This window comes from Solanum pennellii, chromosome 6 (assembly GCF_001406875.1).
Source record: "Solanum pennellii chromosome 6, SPENNV200".
NCBI lineage: Eukaryota > Viridiplantae > Streptophyta > Magnoliopsida > Solanales > Solanaceae > Solanum > Solanum pennellii.
This window is the reverse complement of record NC_028642.1, coordinates 45892096-45914296: the sequence shown is the minus strand read 5'-3', so window position 1 is coordinate 45914296 and position 22201 is coordinate 45892096. Positions and strand designations below refer to the sequence as shown.

The window sequence follows — 22201 nt, the reverse complement described above, 5'->3', positions numbered from 1 at the left end:
AAAAAAAAATTAAAGTTAGCAAACCATGTAAAAAGAACAACTAAAGTTCTTATCATGTAATTAAGCATTAATGAATTAAATTTGTGAAGCTAGAGTCATTCTTTAATAATAATCAAGAGGACATTATCAATGTGCGTCTCCATTTTGTAGATTTGCACCCTTTAAATTATTAAATTTCGTTATTTATCATAAAGGATAATACTTTATCCACATCAATTATATTATTCATGAGAGGGGGTTAAGGAAAAAGTTATAAGAAGAGGGAAAGAAAAGAAATTTAGGTAAGATTTTTTTTTTAAAAAATTATAACTATTATATACATATAGATTATAGATGATAAATATTAATAAATTAGATATTTAATTAGGAATTAATCTTAGGAAGTTTAAAAGTCATTAACATTTAATTAAATTTATACAATCAAATATTTAAATATTTTATAATAATTTAATTTGTAGAAAGGGTAAAACCGTAATTTAACTTTCAACTTTTTTGTTCATGCTTTTAGTAATATATGATATGATGATGTATGTCATTTAAAATTAAAACTTATATAGAGTATACGTACTCTTTGTTCCAATGAAAATTGAGTAAATAATTAATATACATAACATTTGTGATGATTATCCTTTTAAAATTTACAAATTGAAAAAATGATTCTCAGATTAAATAATTTTAAATTTGATGAGATCGGATAAGATGGATATCCAGAATTAAATTTGAGATATGTACTCTCGAACTTCAAAATTAATTCTAAAATATTTTATCTTATCTCGTGTATCGAATAATAATTATTTATTATATTACGTTTAGATTTTAGTTTAGAGATGAGTTAAGTAAACGAAAGCAGAAATTCAATCATCAATTTGGAATCAACAATTTATTGCATTACGGCGTATAAAATTATTTGAGTAACTTTCTAAAAGTAGCAATAATTAAATCATCTCTTTGACTCAAATTTAGCTCTGTAGAGCCATTGATATTGAAGAGTATAGGGGAAAATTATTTTTTCCCAACATTAATTGAATCCAATGGCTTTTATATATAAATGAATATAAAATAACATATATATATATATGCCATATAAATAATAATGCAAATAATGAAACTGAAAGTAAAAGATTAAAAATATAGTAGTTCAAAATTCAAATTAATAAAATGTGACCACACGTTGTATAAATGCTCTTTTGATCACACAATAAATTCAATTTTTAACTTGGGAAATTATTTAGAAGCCGTAACACTGCTGAAATATTTTTTTAAAAAGGCATATTTCGTTGGGAGATAATTAATACATTTTTCCAATAATTGAATTTATCATATTAAAAAAATCACACAGTAAACACGTCATTTTATTAATTATTTTTTAAGAATTAGACTTGTTCAATTTTTTTCTTTTTTTTACTTGTCCCTTTTTAATAAATTAAGAAAGGGGCCAATTTTATTATTTTTTTATTTATTATATGCTCGATTAATGAAAAAAAAATAAAACTTCTTAAAAATCTTAAATTTTTAATTCACGTATTTTATAATTAATAGAAATAAAATGATAAATTATTATGTCAATTATTATCAATTTCAAAGTGAACAAGTAATTAGGGACAGAAATGACAGGCCAATAAAATTACTTCGTCCTGCGAGACATTGATTTCTATGGACCAAAAAGTATAACAAATGGATTTAAATACTACTCTACGTACTTAGTCTTAATTAAGAGTCAAAGTAAGTTTCGTAATTTCTTCGTATGTTTTTTTTAACTTATTAATTATTATATATATATAAAGAATTTTTATGCTATGTTATTAGGAGTTGCTTGATGGATATATAAAGAAAGATATTCATCTTGTGTAAGATTTTAATACATTTTAATTCTTTGTTTGGCTGCAAAATGTGGGACAATTTATCTTAGGGTTAGTATTAGGACAAGTTAATTATTCTTACATATGGAGTAGAATAGTAATATTGAAATAACGAGATAAAATATGTAAAATAATAAAAGTTATACCCCTAAAACCCATGATACAGTCATGAAATTGCATACAAAAAAGTGTTATAAGTTAAATAAGATAAAAATTTTTTAAAGAATGAATAATTAAAGCCTTTACAAAGAAAATATAAAAACAAAAAACTAAATAAAATGAAGAATATTATTTGTAAACAAACAAGTTAAATTATGTAATGCATATTATATATTTTAAATATGCATGACAAATTAAGCAAGCAATAAAACTAATGCCAACGTACTTAACTTATCTCACATCATAACTTGTACACTCATATCAAATGACTCTTTGTAGTTTAATCTAAGAGAGTAGATCGACTAGTAATCATTTTCACCATCTTAATGTTTAATCTATCATATAGTAAAGTAACTATGTTATGGATGACTAATAAAAAAATATCATATCAACTTAACTTATCTTACATCATAACTGGTACACTCATATAAAATGACTCTTTTTAGTTTAATTTAAGAGAGTAGATCGACTAGTAATCATTTTCACCATCTTAATGTTTAATCTATCATATAGTAAAGTAACTATGTTATGGATGACTGATAAAAAAATATCATAAACTTTTTAAATTTTTGGCCATTTAGCATTATCTTTTTTTTAAAAAAATTATATATGTGCATATAACTTAAAAGTACTCTAACACTGAAAACCAAATCATTTGTGCTACCTAGTCATAGATTATGCTAATTAGGCAGAAATGTCTCTCTCTTTTCTTTTTTTTAATTGAAGAGCACAAGTTCCATATTTGTTTTTGGTACCTACGAATGTGAATGCGGCTAACGGGTGGTAGTTGAAACTATATACTTAAAGCACATCAATGCGACAGTAAGAATGTAAAGTACAATACTAAAATACAAGCAAGAATATATGTATATATAAAGCCCTTTAATTTGCCTCTTAGTACCAAGGCAATGACTTAAAAATAGAGAAAGAAAAAGATTTGTTCAAATCACATGAAGGCAAGGGAATGAGGATAGGAGTGTTGGCATTGGTTTGGATTTGTGTCTTAGGGGGGAGTTTGGTTCTTGCTAGAGATTTTAAAAATGAGGATGAGAAGTTTTTTTGGATGGGTAAGGGAGGTGGGTTTGGTGGAGGGTATGGTAGTGGAGTTAGAATAGGTGGAGGCATGGGTAAGGGTGGTGGAGTTGGCGGTGTTTTTGGCAGAGGAGGCGTAGTTGGTAGTGGTGTTGGAGGAGGGTTTGGTAAGGGTGGAGGCATAGGAGGTGGATTCGGAAAGGGTGGAGGCTTTGGAGGTGGATTTGAAAAAGGTAGTGGCATTGGTAGTGGCATTGGAGGAGGGTTTGGAAAAGGTGGTGGTATCAGAGTAGGACTTGGAAAGGGTGACGACATTGGAGGAGGATTTGGAAAAGGTGGTGGCGTTGGTAGTGGCTTTGGAGGAGGATTTGGAAAGAGTGGTTGGATTGGAGGAGGGATAAGCAAAGGCGAAGGTATTGGTGGAGATTGCATTAGCAAAGGTGGGGGCATTGGTGGTGGCGTAGGCAAAGAATTTGGTAAAGGTGGTGATATTGGTGGAGGTGCTGGAAGAGGATTCGCTAAAGGTTATGGCATTGGAGGTGGTATTGAAAAATGCGGTGGCATTGGTGGGACAGGAAGAGGAGCTGGTACTGGTACTGGTGCTAGTGCTGGAGGAGGATTTAGTAAAGGCGGTGGCATTGGTGGGGGTACAGGAGGAGAAGCTGGTACTGGTATTGGTGCTGATGCTGGAGGAGGATTTGGTAAAGGCGGTGGCATTGGAGGGTTTGGCAAAGTTGGTGGACATCACTAAAATTAATGTCTTCAGTTTGCATGAACTCAAAACATGCAGGACTTGCATACTTTTAAGAAAAAAGATTGTTTTTTTTTTCCCAATAATTAATTTCCATTTGTGTTATGTAGCACTAGTATTTGTTATTCACAAATTATCAATGAAATGAAATCGTACCTAATTAATTCTTCGTCTATTCATCTAAATATATATTTTTTATTTTAATTTATGTATTTCTTTTTGATAAGTTCGGAAAAGAATGTCATAAATTTTTTTTGTTAACTAATGGTAATTTAACCTTAGCTTTTGATTTTATCTTTAATAAATTAATTTACTATCACAAATTACATATATACATAATATTTCATGTAATGTTTGATTTTATCATACATGTATTACACTCGTCAAATGAAGGTGAAAGAATATTGAGTAAATTTATATGTGCCACGCAATTAAAAAGTGTAGTACTTAAATATAATTCTATAACAATTATATTAAAAATCATAATTAATCACCAAAGGAATTATTTCATGGGGCAGTACTCCAATTACATATACATTATTACATTCCAAGAAAAATTAATATATGGTGATGGAGACTTGATTTGATTAATAAATCGAATCGAAATTATCGCTATTGAATTACTAATTTAACGATTCAATTATTTTTGTAGTTTGGAACCGACTGCTAATGCGAATGATACTTGCAGATAGAAAAGTTTATGAAAATATTTATTATTAAAGTTTGAATTAGATCTCTTTTTTCTTTACTTATAAAATGTATTTAATGATTTTTATTTCTAATGAAGCATAAGACATAAAATAAAAATGAAATGTAATATTGTTTAGCTCTAACAATATGTTACAAACTTTATATAATTCATTTTATCATATGTGTGTGTGTGACTCATTATATACTATCCATATGTACTACTTTGATAGAAGAGCATGTGGTTTACCAACATGGATCGTAGTATTGTTGTGGTGAGATTGTTTCACTCTTAATTAGAAGTTTCGAGTTTAAACTTTGAATATTGAGAAAATCTTGTTAGGAGCACCACCCTTGAAGGTCATATCCTTGAGATTCAGATAAGAAAAAGTTCAAGCCTTCATGCTCCGCACAAGTACTGCATACAAGTTTTGGTCAGTGTTTATTGATTTCTTCTTCTTATTATTATATAAATAATATTAAGCAAGTGGGTCTTTCGCGATTTAAATTAGTCGGAATTTCAATATGATTCAGTACATAATTTAAATTTAATCGAGACTTCGACGTGGCTAATGCCTGACCCAAAAAAAAAAAAACATATGGTTTGAGATGAGGCAATTTTTTTACTTCTATTTTGGGGACCTTTGCTGAAGTGGATACCTCTGGTGAAATAAAATAGGTACCTTGATAAAATCTTTATCTCTAATTCTTTAAGATGAATTTCAATTCGAGTTCATAAAGTTACTGTACATAATTTAGTATTGATTTATATAAGTTATTCTAACAAATTTTTACTCCAAAATAACTCACATAGACATAACTATCCTACTTCCAATGGAATCGAATTCTATCTCGAAATTTATCTAAATAATTCATCTTCCATCTCCATCTTAATTGATTTATCATAAATACTTACTTTCGACCTTACTTCAAAATGAAACTCTGATATTGCTAAATAACAAATTTTTGTTAAGTTTGAAGATTGAATTTTTGCAAATAAACTCCTTTTTGAGTAAGTATTATTGCAAAAGATAGATAATATACTGAGTAGTCTAAATCTGAAATTTTGAATGATTTAGCGAAGTTTTTAAATGAAACATTTGAATTCAAGAAAGAAACGAAGTTAATTTTTCATATAATAATGTATAAAATGATAATTGTAATACACAAGTGTATACGTATATCTTATATAATATTATATATTATTTGTATAATATCGTATATCAAGTCTTAAAATATTTTTTGTAAAAAAAGATGTATGTGAAGTTTATATATTGTTATATATCAGATGTATAATTATGTATATCAAATTAAATTTTGACTGAAAATTTATAATGCAAGTTTTAGATTATATCTTGGTAACGTAAATTAGATAATTGTATTTTTTTTTGTAATTCTGTCCATATAATTTGTATTCTTTATATTACACAAAATGAGTAAATATAAAATTAATTTCAAAAAACATACACTAGATTAATTTAATTGAAAGAGTGCTCTGTTCGAAAATGAAAATGAAATATAGCACGTGCAAAGTGGCAAAATAATTCATAAATATTCTTAAATTAAAAAAATAAAGAAAAGTAAAAAAATAAAACAATAAATTTTATATTCTACCCACATTAGGCAACTGACATAAAAATTTTGAATTGAAGGCCTTTTGTACCCCAAAATTCAATAATTAGACCCCACTCTATTCCTTTTCCTAAAGCAGTCATTAAAATAATCATCATAATTAAAAATTAATTAAATTAGTTTAACACTGTAAAGGAATTAAAGACTCTGTCAGACATTACTACTTTAATGTTAAGAAATTATTAAGAAAAATCTCTGTCACAATTAATTATTATCTCCGTCTTAATTTATGTAACACAATTTAAAATTTTAAGAACTTTGTAACGCTTAATAAAAAAGTAATTTTTACATTCTATAATCAGAATATGGTAACGTGAATGAGATTATTTTTTTTCTTGGTTAAATTCGAAACCCTTCTTTGAGGCTCTACACTATCTGTATATTTGAATTTTTTATATTGAAGCCACTAAATTCTATATTTATTACTAATAAACGTAACTTCGTATTTAAGTAATTATAACTTGAAACTTTTGATTAAAGATTAAAAAATATTTATCATCTCGTAGGAATGAGTTAATAGGTGACTTCGTATTTAAATAATTATTATTTGAAACTTTTTGATAAAAAATTAAAAAATATTTACCATTTTATGATAATTTTCGTACGAATTAATCGAACTTCTATACGAATTTGAAAATGGAAATGTGGAAGAGAAGATTTCAGATTTCAGGGTTTGTTGGGTGTCATTTAATGCATTCACTCCTTGTGTCTGACTTCTGAATCTTCTCTTCTACAGTTCTACTAAACGCCACAGAGGAACAAGTTAGAAAACTTTGCAATAAAAAAACAATTTTGTTAAGCTTTGGATTCTTCGTTTTTTTTTGGGTTTAACTCAGTCAAGAAAATCAACCCAAAAAGCTTTAATCTTTGGAAGAAATGGGTAGTGGAGGCTTGTGGGCTCAGCTCAGTCAATGCTTTTTACCAATCAAAAGGTGTACTTTTTGATGCTCTGATTTAACCCTATCTTTCACTTCACTGTTTGAAATTGATTACTTTCAACAATTTTGTGTGATGTGATGCAATGGGTTGTTCTTTTCTTGAATATTTTAGCTTTAAAAAATTGAAATTTTACCCTAAAATTCTCTGTGGAAATGATGCAACATGTTCTTTGTGGTTTAGGTTAACTGAAGCTCTGTTTGGGTAATGTTGGTTCTTCCCTTAATTGGATTTTGCTTACTTTTACACAATTTCATTATGTTAGGGCTTTACAAATCTTGGATATTTTGTTCCAGTTGTTTTAGGGTGTTTGAATTTAGGTGCAACATTTCTTCAACTGTATGATTTTTGTTTAGTTGGGCGTATGTGAAATTAACAAAATTCTACAAGGAGAAGGAGATTGAATTTGGCCTAGTCTTTCCTTCGCTGTATAATTGTTTTTAGTTGGGTTTACTTTTTTGTGTTTTCTTGCTTTCTTCTCTTAAGCTGTTGTCTCCTGGATAACATATTTTAGGCATAATACATATATACAGACACTCAAACTTGACCTTAGCTGGCAAATAAGCATATCTAGACACCTCAACTCGTCTTCACTTGTCAGTTTAACACTCCAACTTACAAAATGATCCTATAGACACCTTCAAAATTTATGTGTCATGTCAGCAAGGGGTGTCCACAAGGCACAATGGGAGCGAGTTAGAGTGCCTAGTTGGCAGTTGAGACCAAGTTGAAGAGTCTTGATGTGTACACTCTCAAAGTTGGAGTGCTCTTACTTGCCAGCGGAGGCCAAGTTTGAGTGTCTGTTTCTGTATCATGCCAAGTATCTTATCTTCGTTTACTGTGTCTAATTTATGTTCCATTTGGGTTCTGATACGTTTCGTGAACTTCTATGATTTAATATTTCAGGGTAATGAGAAAGAATGAGTGTTAAGTATTGGGTTTACAAGCAGAAAATTAGTTTAAGCCTTAGATTGCGGAAGATGATGAAGTGCATTTGCTCAGGGGAACAGTTAAGGATTGAAGATATTATTCCATCATCCGAGTCTCTTGCAACTCGGGACTATTCAGCTAGTGGGTATTCTTCACGAGCTGGCGATGACGCCAAGGCAGACACCAGTAACATAGAAGAAGCAGAATCATCGCTTCGTGAGAGTGGCATTTTGAATTATGAGGTTGGTGTCACAAAAGTTGTTTATGATGAAGTTAGCTTCCCATTTCGATCCCATGATTAATCTCTTTTAATGATCAGATGTTATCATCACAATTTTTGCCCCACAATTTGATTTGATGCAGTACTGAAGTTGTTTTATTATGCATGCCGGATGGTAGGAAATTTTTCAGTTGATAACGACAAATCTTGTTGTTATTAGATAAATCCCATCACTAAACTGGTTTTGGGAAAACTGAGATTTGTTTTTCAACTGAGGCACAGGGACTAAACTCTGTATGCTTTATCATGTGTCATTTTGTTAAATTATCAACCGTAAGGATTTCTTTAATAAATGAAATGCAATTTGTGGGCTGTATACTCGTATGAAGACACTGTTATAGAGTTAGTTCTGCTAACTCTCTTTTAATGGGCATATGAGTGACACGTGTTACCTGCCATGTGTTTTTGTTTCCCATTGTGTATGTGATCTAAAATATACATAATCATACCTATGATTTGGTAGACACAATAATTTTTACATTTAGAAGGAAGCCTTGACGTAACTGGTGGAGTTGGTGCCATGTGACCAGGAGGTCAACGATTTGAGCTGTGGACACAGCCTCTTGCAGACATATGCGGGTAAGACTGCGTACAGTATACCCTTGTGGTACCGCTTTTCCCCGAACCCTGCGCATAGCGACAGTTTAGTGCCCTTGGCCGCCCTTTTTCTTTAGTAGTTTTTACATTTAAAATTTGTGAAATAGATTTTATGATTGCATGCTCAAAGAATTAAGGGGACGACTCAGTAGCACGTGAAAGTAAAATTGAATTCTCAACGGAAGCACGAGAGGAAACAAGCTGCTTTACATACAGATTTTTTAAATATATGAGTCTTTGAGTGATCTTCTTATATCTTAGCATGAAGTCGTACATATTGCTTTTTTTTTTTTTTTGATGACAAGGGAAACCGCAGCCGCTACCCTTTGGGTGCGCACAAGGTAAAACCCCCACGCCTATGCAATAGCTCGCAAACCACATAGGAGAGGTAACCCACACTAGGCAAGCCTGGTGCGATGAGCTCGACCCAGAAGGCAAACCCCTTGCTTTCGTTGGCAAGGGGTTTCGAACTTGAGACCTCCAACATGGAAGTTCAAAGCTCAAACCTACTGTTGCTTTTGCCAATCTATTTACATGAACAACCGTTGTTTTTACTCTCCACTCTTCTGACATGGCATGCTTATATTTTAATTTGTAATGGATCACTAATATCTTTTGTAAAACTGGAGATATCCATTATATCAATGAAAATTATCAGTGTTACTGCATATTAAACTACAATAATGTTTCAACTTGTCAACTTGCATTTCCAAGGTAAGAGTGACTCACTAAAGTTCCTCACAAATAAAAGTTCTTGACCTCTCAACTTCTATTTTCCTTCATATTCTACTTGTGGGCTAAGAGACACTTCTATTTTAGGAAGCAAGAGCATTATTAGGTCGACTTGAGTATCAAAAAGGTAACATTGAGGCTGCTCTTCATGTATTCGAGGGAATAGATATTGCTGCGGTGGTTCCCAAGATAAAACTTTCCATCGCAAGAAGAGGTGAGATACCTAGGCGGAATTCGCTTAGTGATGCTATCCCACCTATGTCAATGCATGCAGTAAGTCTTCTCTTTGAGGCCATTTTACTCAAAGCAACATCCTTGCAGGCTCTTGGGAGGTTCACAGGTGCTTCCTCACTTTTTATTAGCTAAGCTCATTATATGTGTTTATTCTATCACATTATTTCTTCCTTGGGAACTGTAATTCGACCGACTTAATTGTGGAATATTGTGTCAACAACTTGTGCATGTTTGCTTCTTTAAGGCTGCAATTAGGCATTTTCAATTTACTATAGCGAAACCTCTATCTGTGCTTTAAGGCTGTTCCTGCATTATCGATTGTTAGTGAGCCTTAAAGGTTTTCTTTATGACTCTTGCAGAAGCTGCTCAGTCATGTGCAGTGATACTGGATACAGTTGAGTCTGCTTTGCCAGATGGCTTACCTGAAAACTTTTCTACTGATTGCAAATTGTTGGAAACGTTGAACAAGGCAGTGGAGTTACTTCCTGAGCTGTGGAAGCTAGCTTGTGCTCCTCAAGAAGCAATTTTGTCGTATAGAAGGGCTCTGCTTTATTGTTGGAATCTTGACGTGGAAACGAGAAGCAAAATAGAAAAGGAGTATGCTATATTTCTCTTATACAGTGGCACTGATGCAGCTCCTCCAAATCTTCGTGCGCAGGCAGAAGGTTCCTTCATACCTAGAAACAACATAGAAGAAGCTATATTGCTGCTTCTGGTTCTTCTAAGAAGATACATCCTCAATAAAATTGTATGGGATCCATCAATCTTGGATCACCTCAGTTTTGCATTATCCATTGCAGGTGAGTTTAGGGCACTTGCTCGTCAGGTTGAGGAATTGCTCCCTGGAGTTGTTGTTAGAAGACAAAAGTACACTATCCTTGCCCTGTGCTATTATGCAGAGGGTGATGACATGGCCGCTTTGAATCTGTTAAGGAACTTGATGAATAATAGGGACAATAAGAACGGCATATTTGAGTTAGTACTTGCTGCAAAAATTTGTGCAGAGTATCCTAATTTATTGGAAGAAGGGATGGGTTATTCCCGGAAAGTGCTCCCGAAAATTGAAGGGAAATGTAACCAGATGGCTAGTGTTGCAAAATGCTTACTTGGTCTTCAACTCTCAGGCCGATCTCGCGCCATTGTGTCTGATTCTGAGAGAACCTCAAGATTGTGTGAGGCTCTTGAATCACTTGACTCGGCACATAAGATGACCGGAGGAAGAAATCCTAATGTTCTTTTCTATCTTAGTTTGGAGAATGCAGAGCAGAGAAAGTTGGACATTGCTCTCTATTATGCAAAGCAGCTATTGAAGTTGGAGGGGGGTTCTACTGTCAAAGGATGGCTTCTTCTAGCTCGCATACTATCTGCTCAAAAGAGGTATATAGATGCGGAAAGCATAATTAATGCTGCACTAGACGAAACAGGAAAATGGAATCAAGGAGAACTGCTCCGCACTAAAGCTAAACTACAGATTGCCCAGGGTCATCTGCGGGATGCCGTGGAGACATATACTCATCTTCTTGCAGTACTCCAGGTTCAGAGAAAAAGTTTTGGAGTTCACAAAAAGTTGTTAAAGGTATGCTTCCTTGCAATAGGAGATATTAACTTGGACTATATGATTCTCTTCTCCAATTCAATTTGTCTTCTTCAGGCACTACATTGTTGAATGTTCAATCTGTCCTTCATTTCTGACTTTAGTCTTTCAATTTATCCTTTTAGTTTCCCATCTTTCATCAGTTGCATTGTTCATTTTTCCCTTTGACCCCACAGAACACGAGAGACAACAGTAGAAGTTTAGAAATGGAAACGTGGCACGATCTAGCAAATGTATACACAAACTTGTCTCAGTGGCGCGATGCAGAGGTTTGCATAATCAAATCCGAGGCTATCAATCCTCATTCTGCCTCGAGATGCCACTCTGCAGGTATTACTTGCTTGATTCACTTATCTTGGCTTATGTTCCCAACTTTTCTTATAAGATGTCTCTTGGAGTGTCAAAAGAATTCAGCACCATCCATCAAAGTTTGAGGAGACAAAACATTTTTTAGATTGCAATAACAGAAGCAAAGGAGGAGTGGTAAAAATTGCTGATGTTAAGATATTTTTTTTTGAATTTGGTAATGTTGTAATCCTCAGCATTAAGGATATGCTGGTGACCTCCAAAAATTAGTACATAGAGGGACTAGGAAGGCTAATTACAAAGATCCTAGCATATCTACTAGTTGGTCTACCTCCTCTATACCTTCCTGTTTACACCAAAAATACAAATATGCAATACAATTTTCTCTAACTTTCTGTATGGAGTTTAATTTGTTCTCATAGCATCTTCCGTTTCTTTCCTTCCATATTAACCACCATATGCAAGCTGGAATAATTCTCCACCACTTTTTTTGGCTTTTACTTCCTCCTCTCCTGATCCAGCAACTCAACAGGTCAGCAGTATGTGCTGCCATCGTCCAGCTATTACCAATGAGCCTCAAAAACAGAGACCATAGTTGACCACTAACTCTACAGTGTAGAAGAGGATGGTTGTTGGTCTCGTTGCATAGAAAACACCTTGGTACTAGTTGTGCATCTTTCCTCTGCAGTACCTGCAGTACCTCCTGAGTCAGACAAGCCCTCTTAGCTACCAACCATACAAAACATTTGATCTTGGTTGGTGCTTGGCTTGTCCATACATATTTCCATCCAGCCAATCTGAGGCCTTGCTGAGTTTCCAGATCCTTTTTATAGAGTTTGTTAACTGTAAACCTTCCATCCTCAGAGTGTATCCACGAGACTGTGTCTGGCCTTCCAGCTAAACCAATAAACTCATCGATTGCATGTAACAATTGTGCCACCCTATCTATTTTCCAATCATTGAAATTTCTCCTGAAAGATATATCCCAACCATTTGCCCAACTCTCAGCTAGAGTGATATTTAGATTGCTGCAGAAAGAAATAAGTCACGGAAAGATTGCTTTAATATATTGTCTTTACTCAAACATCTTTCCGGAATAGTCTTTTAGCTCCATTTCCTATTTTGAGTTTGATGTTTCCTGCTAGTTTGGTCCAGAAGGATCTTATTGTTTGTCATGTTGAAACTCCATATGGTATTACTGGCCTCGTTGGTACACCATTGGGGGTCATACATGTGATGTATGACTTCTCTCCAAAGAGCCTGTTCTTCTTCCACATATCTCCAGAACCATTTCATCAAGAGGCACTCATTGTAGATTCGAAGATTCCTAACTCCAAGACCACCTTGGAGCTTAGGTAGCTGCACTGTTACCCAGTTAACTAGATAGTACCCCTTCATTTCTTTGTTTCCATACCAAAGAAAGTCTCTTTTAATTTTGTGCAATTTTTCCGTCACCTTAGCAGGTAAGGGAAATAGAGACCTTACATATGTGGGGAGGGAGTCCAGCACTGCATTTATTAGTGTTTGTCTGCCCCCAAGTGACAAGTATTGAGATTTTTATTTGGCGAACTTCTTCTCTGACCTCTCCCATATCAGTAATTCTTTATGATTGCTTCCCAGAGGCATTCCCAAGTAAGTTGTTGGGAATCGCTCAATCTTGCACCCTACAATGTTAGCCAATCGTTGCATCTGTGCTACTTCCTTGATAGGGAATAAACTGCTTGTCCTCCCGTTAACCCTCTGCATGCTATTCAGCCCCTCCATGACCAGTATGAATAGGAAAGGGAAGAGGGGATCACCCTGCCTCAAACCTCTTTCAGTTGAAAAAAACCCCACCGGTTAGAATGGAGAATCTGACAGTTTTAATACAAAAACCTATCCATTTTAGCTCCAAACCCCATCTGTCTTAAGATGTTTAGAAGAAACCCCCAATTTACAGGGACATATGCTTTTTTCAAATCAGGTTTGCACATGATGTGTGCTTTCTCTCCTCTTAATCTTGTGTCCACACATTCACTGGCTACTAATGCAGCATCCATGATTTGCCTGCCCTTAATAAATGCCATTTGGTGCTTGTTCACCAGCTTGTTTACCACCTGTTTGAGCCTTTCAGCCAACACTTTAGCTATGATTTTGTACATCCCTCTAATTAGACTTATTGGTCTTAAGCCACGAAAGTGGCATTCATACTTTTTTCAGAAACTTGGAACTCGTGGAAATGCTTCATAGTGTTCAAGATGTTTTTTTTTTCAAGACACTCCAAAATTCTTTGAAGAAGCTCATTGGGAAGCCATCAGGTCCTAGTGCCTTGTCACTAGCACAAAGATTGATGCCTTTTAAGACTTCTTCCTCCTTAAACCGTCTCTGCATCTAGATATGTTCCTCCAAGCTAATGCTTGTGAAGTCTTATAAGTTTAGATTAGGTCTCCATGTTTGTCTCTTTGTAGAGATTCTGATAGTAGTCTTGAATTTCATCTTGATAACTTCTGGATCAGTGATATGTGTCCCTTCCTCTTCAATTTTGTCAATGGTGTTGCATCTCTTATGTGTTGTGGCCATTCTGTGAAAGTATTTGGTGTTGTATCTCCATTTTTCAACCATTGGATTCTAGACCTATGTCTCCATGCTATCTGACCACCTCCTCTAACTTCATTGCCAAATGAACTTTCTGGAGCAATTCATCAACTGTGAGTGCTCTTTGCTCCATCATATTTTCTAATCCATTAATTTGATTCAAGATGTCCTCCCTCCACTGTCTCCAGTTATTCTTGTTTTCCGTCCCCCATTCTTTTAATTTTCCTTTTAGGAGTTTTAGTTTGGTAGTCAACATGTATGCTGGGCTCCAGTTACTTTGAAAGAGGCCCACCATTCTTTTACCCTCTCTTTGAAACCATATTCTACTCCTAACCACCATCATTCAAACTTAAAACATGACTTTCTTGAAATCCATATCTCCACATGTAAGCATGATGGGGTTGTGGCCTGATCCCAATTTTGGCATCAGTGATTGTTTGATGTGTAGATATTGTTCCTCCCTGAATAGTAGAGGAATTTATATATTCTGGAAGCACTCTCACGATTTTCGCTCCTTCTCCAAGTGTAGACCCTCCAAATAAAGGAGGGTCTACAAGCTCCATGTCATTGATCCATTCTGAAATCTCTATCATTGCACCATTGATTCTTTGGCAGTTGGTTCTCTCCTCTAGATATCTGGTTATGTTGAAATCCCCACTTACTACCCATGGCCGCTCAAAAAGGCTTCTAATGGCTGCCAGTTCCCACCAAAGTTCCCTCCTTTCACCTCTATCACACATTCTGCATAAATTGCACTTAAATGCCATGTCAGTTCTTGCTCTATGCCCTCAAATCTACAAGTAAGCATTTGATTTCCACTGTCTACCATTTCTCCCTTCCAAACTCATTTGTCCCATAGCACTACTATTCCCCCACTCTTTCCAATAGCTTCTACATGAGCTTCTCCCAACTATCTGTGGTTCCAGATTTGTTGGTAAACAATCGAGTCATTCCTTGTTAGCTTAGTTTCAACCAACACATGAAAGTCACCACACACACACACACACACACACACAAATGCTCTTTTGCTCTCCCCATATAACCCCCTATCATTCCAAGATAAATTTTTTATCTTCATGACGTACCCTCGTGTTAGATTCTCCCTCTTGTTCTTGGCTCCCCTTCTTTGAATTTCATATCGAAAGCTAAATTCGTAATTTCGTTAGGAATTACTGCTTTTGAATTAACCTGCTTCTCATTCCCCCTTTTGTTCCATTCCTCTCCTTTGATCGATCCTTAATAGCAGTTTATATGCTATGTCTTCGCACCCCTGGAAAGCTGCCCAAAAAAGAGTTGAGTTGAGATAGTTTAGGTTTTTGAATTTTTTTCTGCAGATTTTCTGTTTTAAGTTGGCCGTTTAAAGTCTTCTACGCTTGATAAAAGTTTTGAGAGACAATTTCAGCCTTTTTTGATCTTTCTGCTGCTCAACCCTCTAAAAACTCATCAAAATACAACATTGATGGGCTTATGGTCGTTCTATAGATTTTTCCATTCACTTTGGTAGGAAGATAAAACCCCTATGGTGTTCCTCCATTTCAATCATCGCAATTTAATCCTATGTATAATATCTTCATCTATCATTTCATTCTCCTGAAACATTTGAGTTCTATATCTAAATTGTCCATATTTAAATGCTTCAATTCCATTTAATTACCTCAATATTACTCTTACCTCACTAGCTACGTACACTTGCAGTGTATTGTGCATGTATTCTATCTTACTCCCTACTCATCGTAAATCCTTTACTCTTTGAAGTGCTTCTCCATCACTCTTAACTTTTGATTGACACCCTGCTAGTCTCGATTATTCTTTAGAGGTTAAGTGAAGAACATGATTTTGTTTCATGCTTTCTATCTTTGCAATTTCATCAGCTTTGACATGAGTTCGCTTGGCCAACTTCTGAAAGGCACAATTACTGGTGGTCATTTTGCAGGATTACTCTATCAAGCTAGGGGACTCTACAAAGAAGCCTTACAATCTTTTCAGAAGTCTTTAGACATAGAACCCAACCATGTTCCAAGTTTAGTTTCCACTGCCATTGTTCTTCGACAACTCGATGGCCAATCATTGCCTGTCATGAAAAGCTTTCTGACCGATGCATTACGGCTTGACAGAACAAATCCTTCTGCCTGGTACAATCTTGGATTGGTTTACAAAAGTGAAAATGGTGTATCTGCACTCGAAGCCGCGGAATGTTTCGAGGCTGCTGAACTTCTCCAAGAATCTGCACCAGTTGAACCATTCAGATGAGTCCAATGTTTTACCTACAGCTGAATCATCATCCCACATGTAAAATTTTGCAGCTCCATAGGGGAGAGAATTGGAAACAAAAATATATTAGCATTATTGTGTTAACTGTGTTTCTGTGGACTTGTATTTAAGGTGGATAAACTTTAGTGATGTTCATAGAGCTTTTTGCTATCTACCATACAGTATTGTATGAATATGAAATTGATTTGGGTAAGTGACTAGTAGCTATTAGAAATATTCATGGAATATGTAAAGCTAGATCTCTTTTTTTTTTTTTTAAAAAAAAAAAGTAAATTTCACTGCAACAAAAAAATACTGAACAAAGTAATATTGTGATTATTTTTTTTTAATTTATTGTTTGGTTTGATGTAATAATAATAGTTCTAATTTTGGTTTTACTTATTCATGTACTAATAACTAACAATAGCTTTGTATTGTTAATATTAAATTTCCTTCGTTTCTTTTTGGTGCTATGATTTTCTTTTTTAGAGTCTGATGAAAAGAATTTTGACTAATATTTTATAATATATTTTTTAATATCATATTGATATGTAAAAACTTGTCTGTTATAGTACTTTTTCATTATTTTTGAATAACTAAATTTTTAGTTTAACATATCAAACTAGTGTTGTTTAATTTAATTTTAAAAATTAATCAAATTGACTTTCGAACGCAATATAACAGCTAGAAAGGAGGCGAGGGAATAATTTATCATGTGTTAGTTACACGTCCTATAATACTGAATTGAGTGTATAATTAATTCTTGTGTTACTCTCTCTATCTAATAATAGTTGTGTTAGATAATAAATACTCTAATAAATAAAAAGGGTAACACTATTATATTATCTTTTCACTTTATTAAACTTAATGCTTTGAAAAATATGTTAGATGATAAATAATATTTAATAACAAGTGTAAAATAGATATAAAAAATTAATTATCTTTTAATTTTCTAAATTGGACAAACATTATTAAACAAAAGAAATAGTTATACATAGCGGCCGAAAAAAGAGAAAGAGTACCTATGATGAAAATTGTGTAAAACCTAATTCAAGTTCTAACATAAGGAGACACAACACATAAAAACACATCTATGGTAATTTCTTCAATTCGAAAATAGAAATTCAAATCAAAATTTTCATATATATTCGATTCGAACAACCCAAACGTCCATTATTACAAGAAAATTAAATTTGCAAATGAACATTATCTATCAATTTTATTGAAACATCAAAAATTACCTTTAAATTCCTACATCTTCACTTTTTAGGGTTAAGCACTTTTTCAGCAAAAGTTGGCAAAGCAAAAACAGCAGAATGAACCTGTTAATATCGAATAAAAAAGTGATCTCTAAATATGATTACTTAAGAAATTATAAGTAATTTTACTATATCATCGTTTGAATATAATAAACACAATATCTTGAAAAATGTAATAAGAAAATGACTATAATTAACGATGAGGGTAAAGTAAGAACGAAATATAAAATTATCCATTGATTTCATAAAATGAACAAATATTGTTAGACATCTCAAAATAATATAGTAAATAATTATTGTTGAATAGAGCTAGAAAATAGTTGGTTACCTCATTAAAAATATATATCCTAAATTATTACAAGTTGATCACTTATTATATCAAAAGATAAAATTAACTATTTTTTTTTTCATTTTGCCCTACAATTAATACTCGTTTGAAGCATAAACAAATTTAAAAGTTCCAAAAGTTCTTTTTTCAAGAGTCATTAATTACTATGCATTTATCCTAATGATATCTTTTCACATGTCTTATGATATTAAACATATTTTTTCATAAATTATCTTGACGTCTATGTATAAAAACAAAAATTGATCAACTAAATATAAGACGAGCGGAGAGAAGATTACCTTGGGAAAATTGTTGTTATTCTAGCGATTTTGTCGTTTTAGTTAATATAAAATTTTATATATCGTTTTGAAATTTTTGTTAATATTTTATACCCTTTAAGCTCTGGATTCAGAATTTTTCTAGAGATTAGAATAAAAATTTGTAGGAAAATAAGTTTTCAATGAATCTTCATATTAATCCGCAGAAAATTTCTTATGTAATTCATATTTTTCTTATAGTATATATATGTATATTATAATACAAAAAAATAAATTTATGTCTGGCGAAATTACTCAAAGGATCAGAAGAATCTACTATAATGGCATCATATGTACCCGTAGCAGCATTCTTCACAAATGCATTTCCTACAAATATTATTATTATAGAAAATATTTCCTTGAAGCCTATATTTAATTGAAAAACAATAATGAGGAACAAAAAAAAAATTAAAAGTCCAAACTAATTAATTTCACAGACGGAGCTAGGTGGGATTCGTGGATTCGGATGACCCCAATAACTTTTTCGCAGACTCTATATATGTACTAAAAATTTAAATAAATATATATGTATATAAATTTGTGAACCCCTAATAAGATTGATTGACGGTTTAGTGATAAGGAGGAGACCGTAAAAATATTTTCTACGCAAGACTTATGGGTAAAAAAAATTTAGAAATCTCAAACTTTTAATCTTGCTCTGCCTCTGATTAAGTAATGAGTAAAATACTTACATTAATCACCATGTCATCAATTTCGACCAGATGGATAACGTAAGACTTCCCTCAAAGTAAAACCCATTCCCCCTCCATTAATCAGAACCTGAAAAATATCGAATTTAGTCCAATTCTAATGTAAATATCGAACCGTAAATAAGATTTTTTTTTTAAAAAAAATTACCTTTTTGGGGTTATGAATAGAAGCAAGTGGGAGATGGACAATCATTTCAACATAAGAACATACATCTCTCTCTGTATGTTGAATTATCCCATCCAGAACTATAACTTTTCCATAAGTTAATGACTGTCACAATAATATTTAATTAATTGATGAATAATTAATAATCATTTCACCTCCAAAGGATTTTATCAAGCTAAAAATATAAATGAGACTTAAACCCTGAAATTTCAAACCAAAAACCTCACTCCGATGTCACAAAAGCAATTCAAGTTTGCTTAAGTGAACCCCACGAAAATTGGGGGTCTCATTTTGCGAATCGAGCTTCGTTTAATTGATCATCGCTTTTGTAGCCTTCACATACAAATCACCTAAAAATCATCGAAAAGATCATTTGAATTTGTTCGGGATCCTGTACACACAAATCAAATATATAAATGGATAATATTCGATGTTTCAGATTTAACGAAATTGTCGAAACGCCAACTTGAGGTCTCCTTGACCCGACATCTGTAAAGTCATAAGAAATGAATACAACGGTTAAACGGCCAAAAACAAGCTTAAGACCTTTGAAAAATCAACTAAGACCTCACTTATACTTAAAATCATCCCCAAAGTTCAAATAGAACTCTCGAAATTCATATCCAAGCATCCAAACCACAAATGTTGATCAAAGTCAACATAAATGCTAAAGTTTCACAAATTTCCAACTTGGGGCCTCATATCCTCAAAAAGAAATCGAGTCTTAAAACCAACAACTCTCATAGATTAATTTCCACTTTTCGGGACTGATGAAATAGAAGGAATTTTATTTCGACACTCGAAATTTTAAAAGACGTCAAAAATAACTTTAAACAACTTTAGCCTTTCAAACTAATTGGAACTTACAAAATTCACAAACTTTTTACTCAAAGTTCGAGACCAACTTTCAAAACTTAATAACTTGGGATCAATATAGGGTGGGGGAAAACAATAATTTTACGATTTTTTTTGAAANATATATATATATATATACACACACACACACACACACACATACACCACGTTGGTCGAAATGAGATAGAAAATTACTTATAAAATAAGATTAGGGGGTAATAGATACTTAGTGTAGTATAAGTGTGTATGTGAGATTTCGGGTATAGGTTGAGGGGGTACTTGTGCATTATCCCCCTATTTAATGCATAATGTTGTTATTTATGAAAGGTTCCTATTACTTAATATTTCTAAATTTTATATTTTCGTAAAAAGATTTTTTCGGTAACAGATAAAATTAAAGACTAACGCAAAATAACGACATAAGTGTGGGTTGATAAAATATGGCCGGGTACCACTTTGGTAGTTTGGGCTCAGATGTATATTCAAATAAAAATAACACCTTATACACATTTAAGGTTATATATATCGAGTTATAAAAATACTTTTTAAAAATAAATTACTTATAGCAGATTATTATCGAGTTGTAGCATATCAATTAAAAATATATTTAATTAAAAATAAACTATAAGTAATTATTTAAATACTAATTAATATGTTTAAATATTTTTTTTACAATTAACTTTTTATTTTTATTTTTTAAATAAAATAAAAAGAAAAAAAAACGTTTATGTATAAATTGGTAAGTAGCACTAATTGTGGGATTTGAATTAATTTTAATTAATAATGGATAATTAACAAATTAGCACATATTAAGGAATTCAAAAAGTATTTAAATTATTCAGTTTCTTTAAAATGCTTAAATTAGTTTAAATCAAATTAAAACATGATTTTTTTTCTTTATCACCTTTTAAAGCTTTTAATAAAAATAATAAATTATTATTAATTAAATTTATTAATTAAATTTCACATTATATAGTTACCTTTTAAAAAAGAAAATCTAAATAATAGGGATTTAATTTTAATTAATTTCTTATTATACGGTTGCCCAGTAACTATCCACCCCCATCTCAATCAATACATACACAGACATCTTCCCCCAATACACTATATCTCTCCCCAACACGTGAAGATATTTTGATCTTCCCCAAATCCCGCCTCACTCATCATCTCTTCCCAACACGCAAAGATTTTTTGTTCTTACCCAAATCCCGCCTCACTCATCTTCCCCATTATCCCTCTCAGATCAGTTCATCCCAAAACCCAAACATCCCTCTCAGATCAGTTCTCCATTAAGTTCATATAGAATGTTTAGGAAATGTAGTGAAACCCCAAGTAAAAGTAAAAGATTGGTCGATGAGTCTGATGACTTTCATGTTCCTTCATTCGATATATTGTCACAAACTCAAACGCAGAATCAAAGGGAAAAGAGAAGTGTAGTTCAGTTAATTCGAAAATGAAAAAAAAAACAAAATCAAAGAGGCAAAGGAAAGAGGCAAGAAGAGGAAAGGAAAAGAAATTAGAACATCGTCAGAATCCGATTCTGACTTTGTTGAGGATTAAAAAATATAAAATAAAAAAAAATAAAAGACATTGAAATTGATCGATCAACAAGAAAATTTTCAAAAAAAGCATGAGAGATACAAGCTACAAATAAATTCAAAAAAGTTAATAAAGTCAGTAAAAAGATTATTTCAAATTTGGATTACAATTTGTTGTGTTAGTGTATTTAATTTTTGATTTTATTTGTTAATAGTATACTACATGAAATTTGTATGATTTATGTGTGAGTTGAGTTTTTAGTATTATACATTATAATTATATATGAATATTGATGATTTAGTGTTGTATGTTTTGTGATATAATTTGAATATATCAGTATATGATTTGATACATAATAAATGTATTAATTTTGTATGATTTTGCGTATGAAATAATTGGTCATTATTGATACATGATGTATGCATTATGTATTACCTTTGTATCATATATGTATGAAATGATATTCTTGTATAG

General features: G+C 32.5%; 2 protein-coding genes across 3 annotated transcripts; both read left to right on the top strand.

The window, feature by feature from the left end:
* The first annotated feature begins 2982 nt into the window (after positions 1 to 2982).
* Positions 2983 to 3801, top strand: LOC107022356 (glycine-rich protein 5-like). The gene has a single exon (XM_015222992.1). The coding sequence runs from the start codon at positions 2983 to 2985 to the stop codon at positions 3799 to 3801; it is 819 nt and encodes a 272-aa protein (XP_015078478.1).
* A 2998-nt stretch (positions 3802 to 6799) lies between these two features.
* LOC107023483 (protein NPGR2-like) lies at positions 6800 to 16903 on the top strand. Of its 2 annotated transcripts, none has more exons than XM_015224193.2 (6): positions 6800 to 7052; positions 7963 to 8228; positions 9683 to 9935; positions 10189 to 11405; positions 11600 to 11753; positions 16237 to 16903. In XM_015224193.2, exons 2-6 carry the CDS (start codon positions 7977 to 7979, stop codon positions 16551 to 16553), a joined length of 2193 nt encoding a protein of 730 aa, XP_015079679.1. In that variant the 5' UTR covers positions 6800 to 7052; positions 7963 to 7976; the 3' UTR covers positions 16554 to 16903. The 2 variants fall into 2 exon arrangements, with proteins under 2 accessions (XP_015079679.1, XP_015079680.1); XM_015224194.2 differs by lacking the exon at positions 6800 to 7052 and adding an exon at positions 7115 to 7260.
* The last annotated feature ends 5298 nt before the right edge of the window (positions 16904 to 22201 follow it).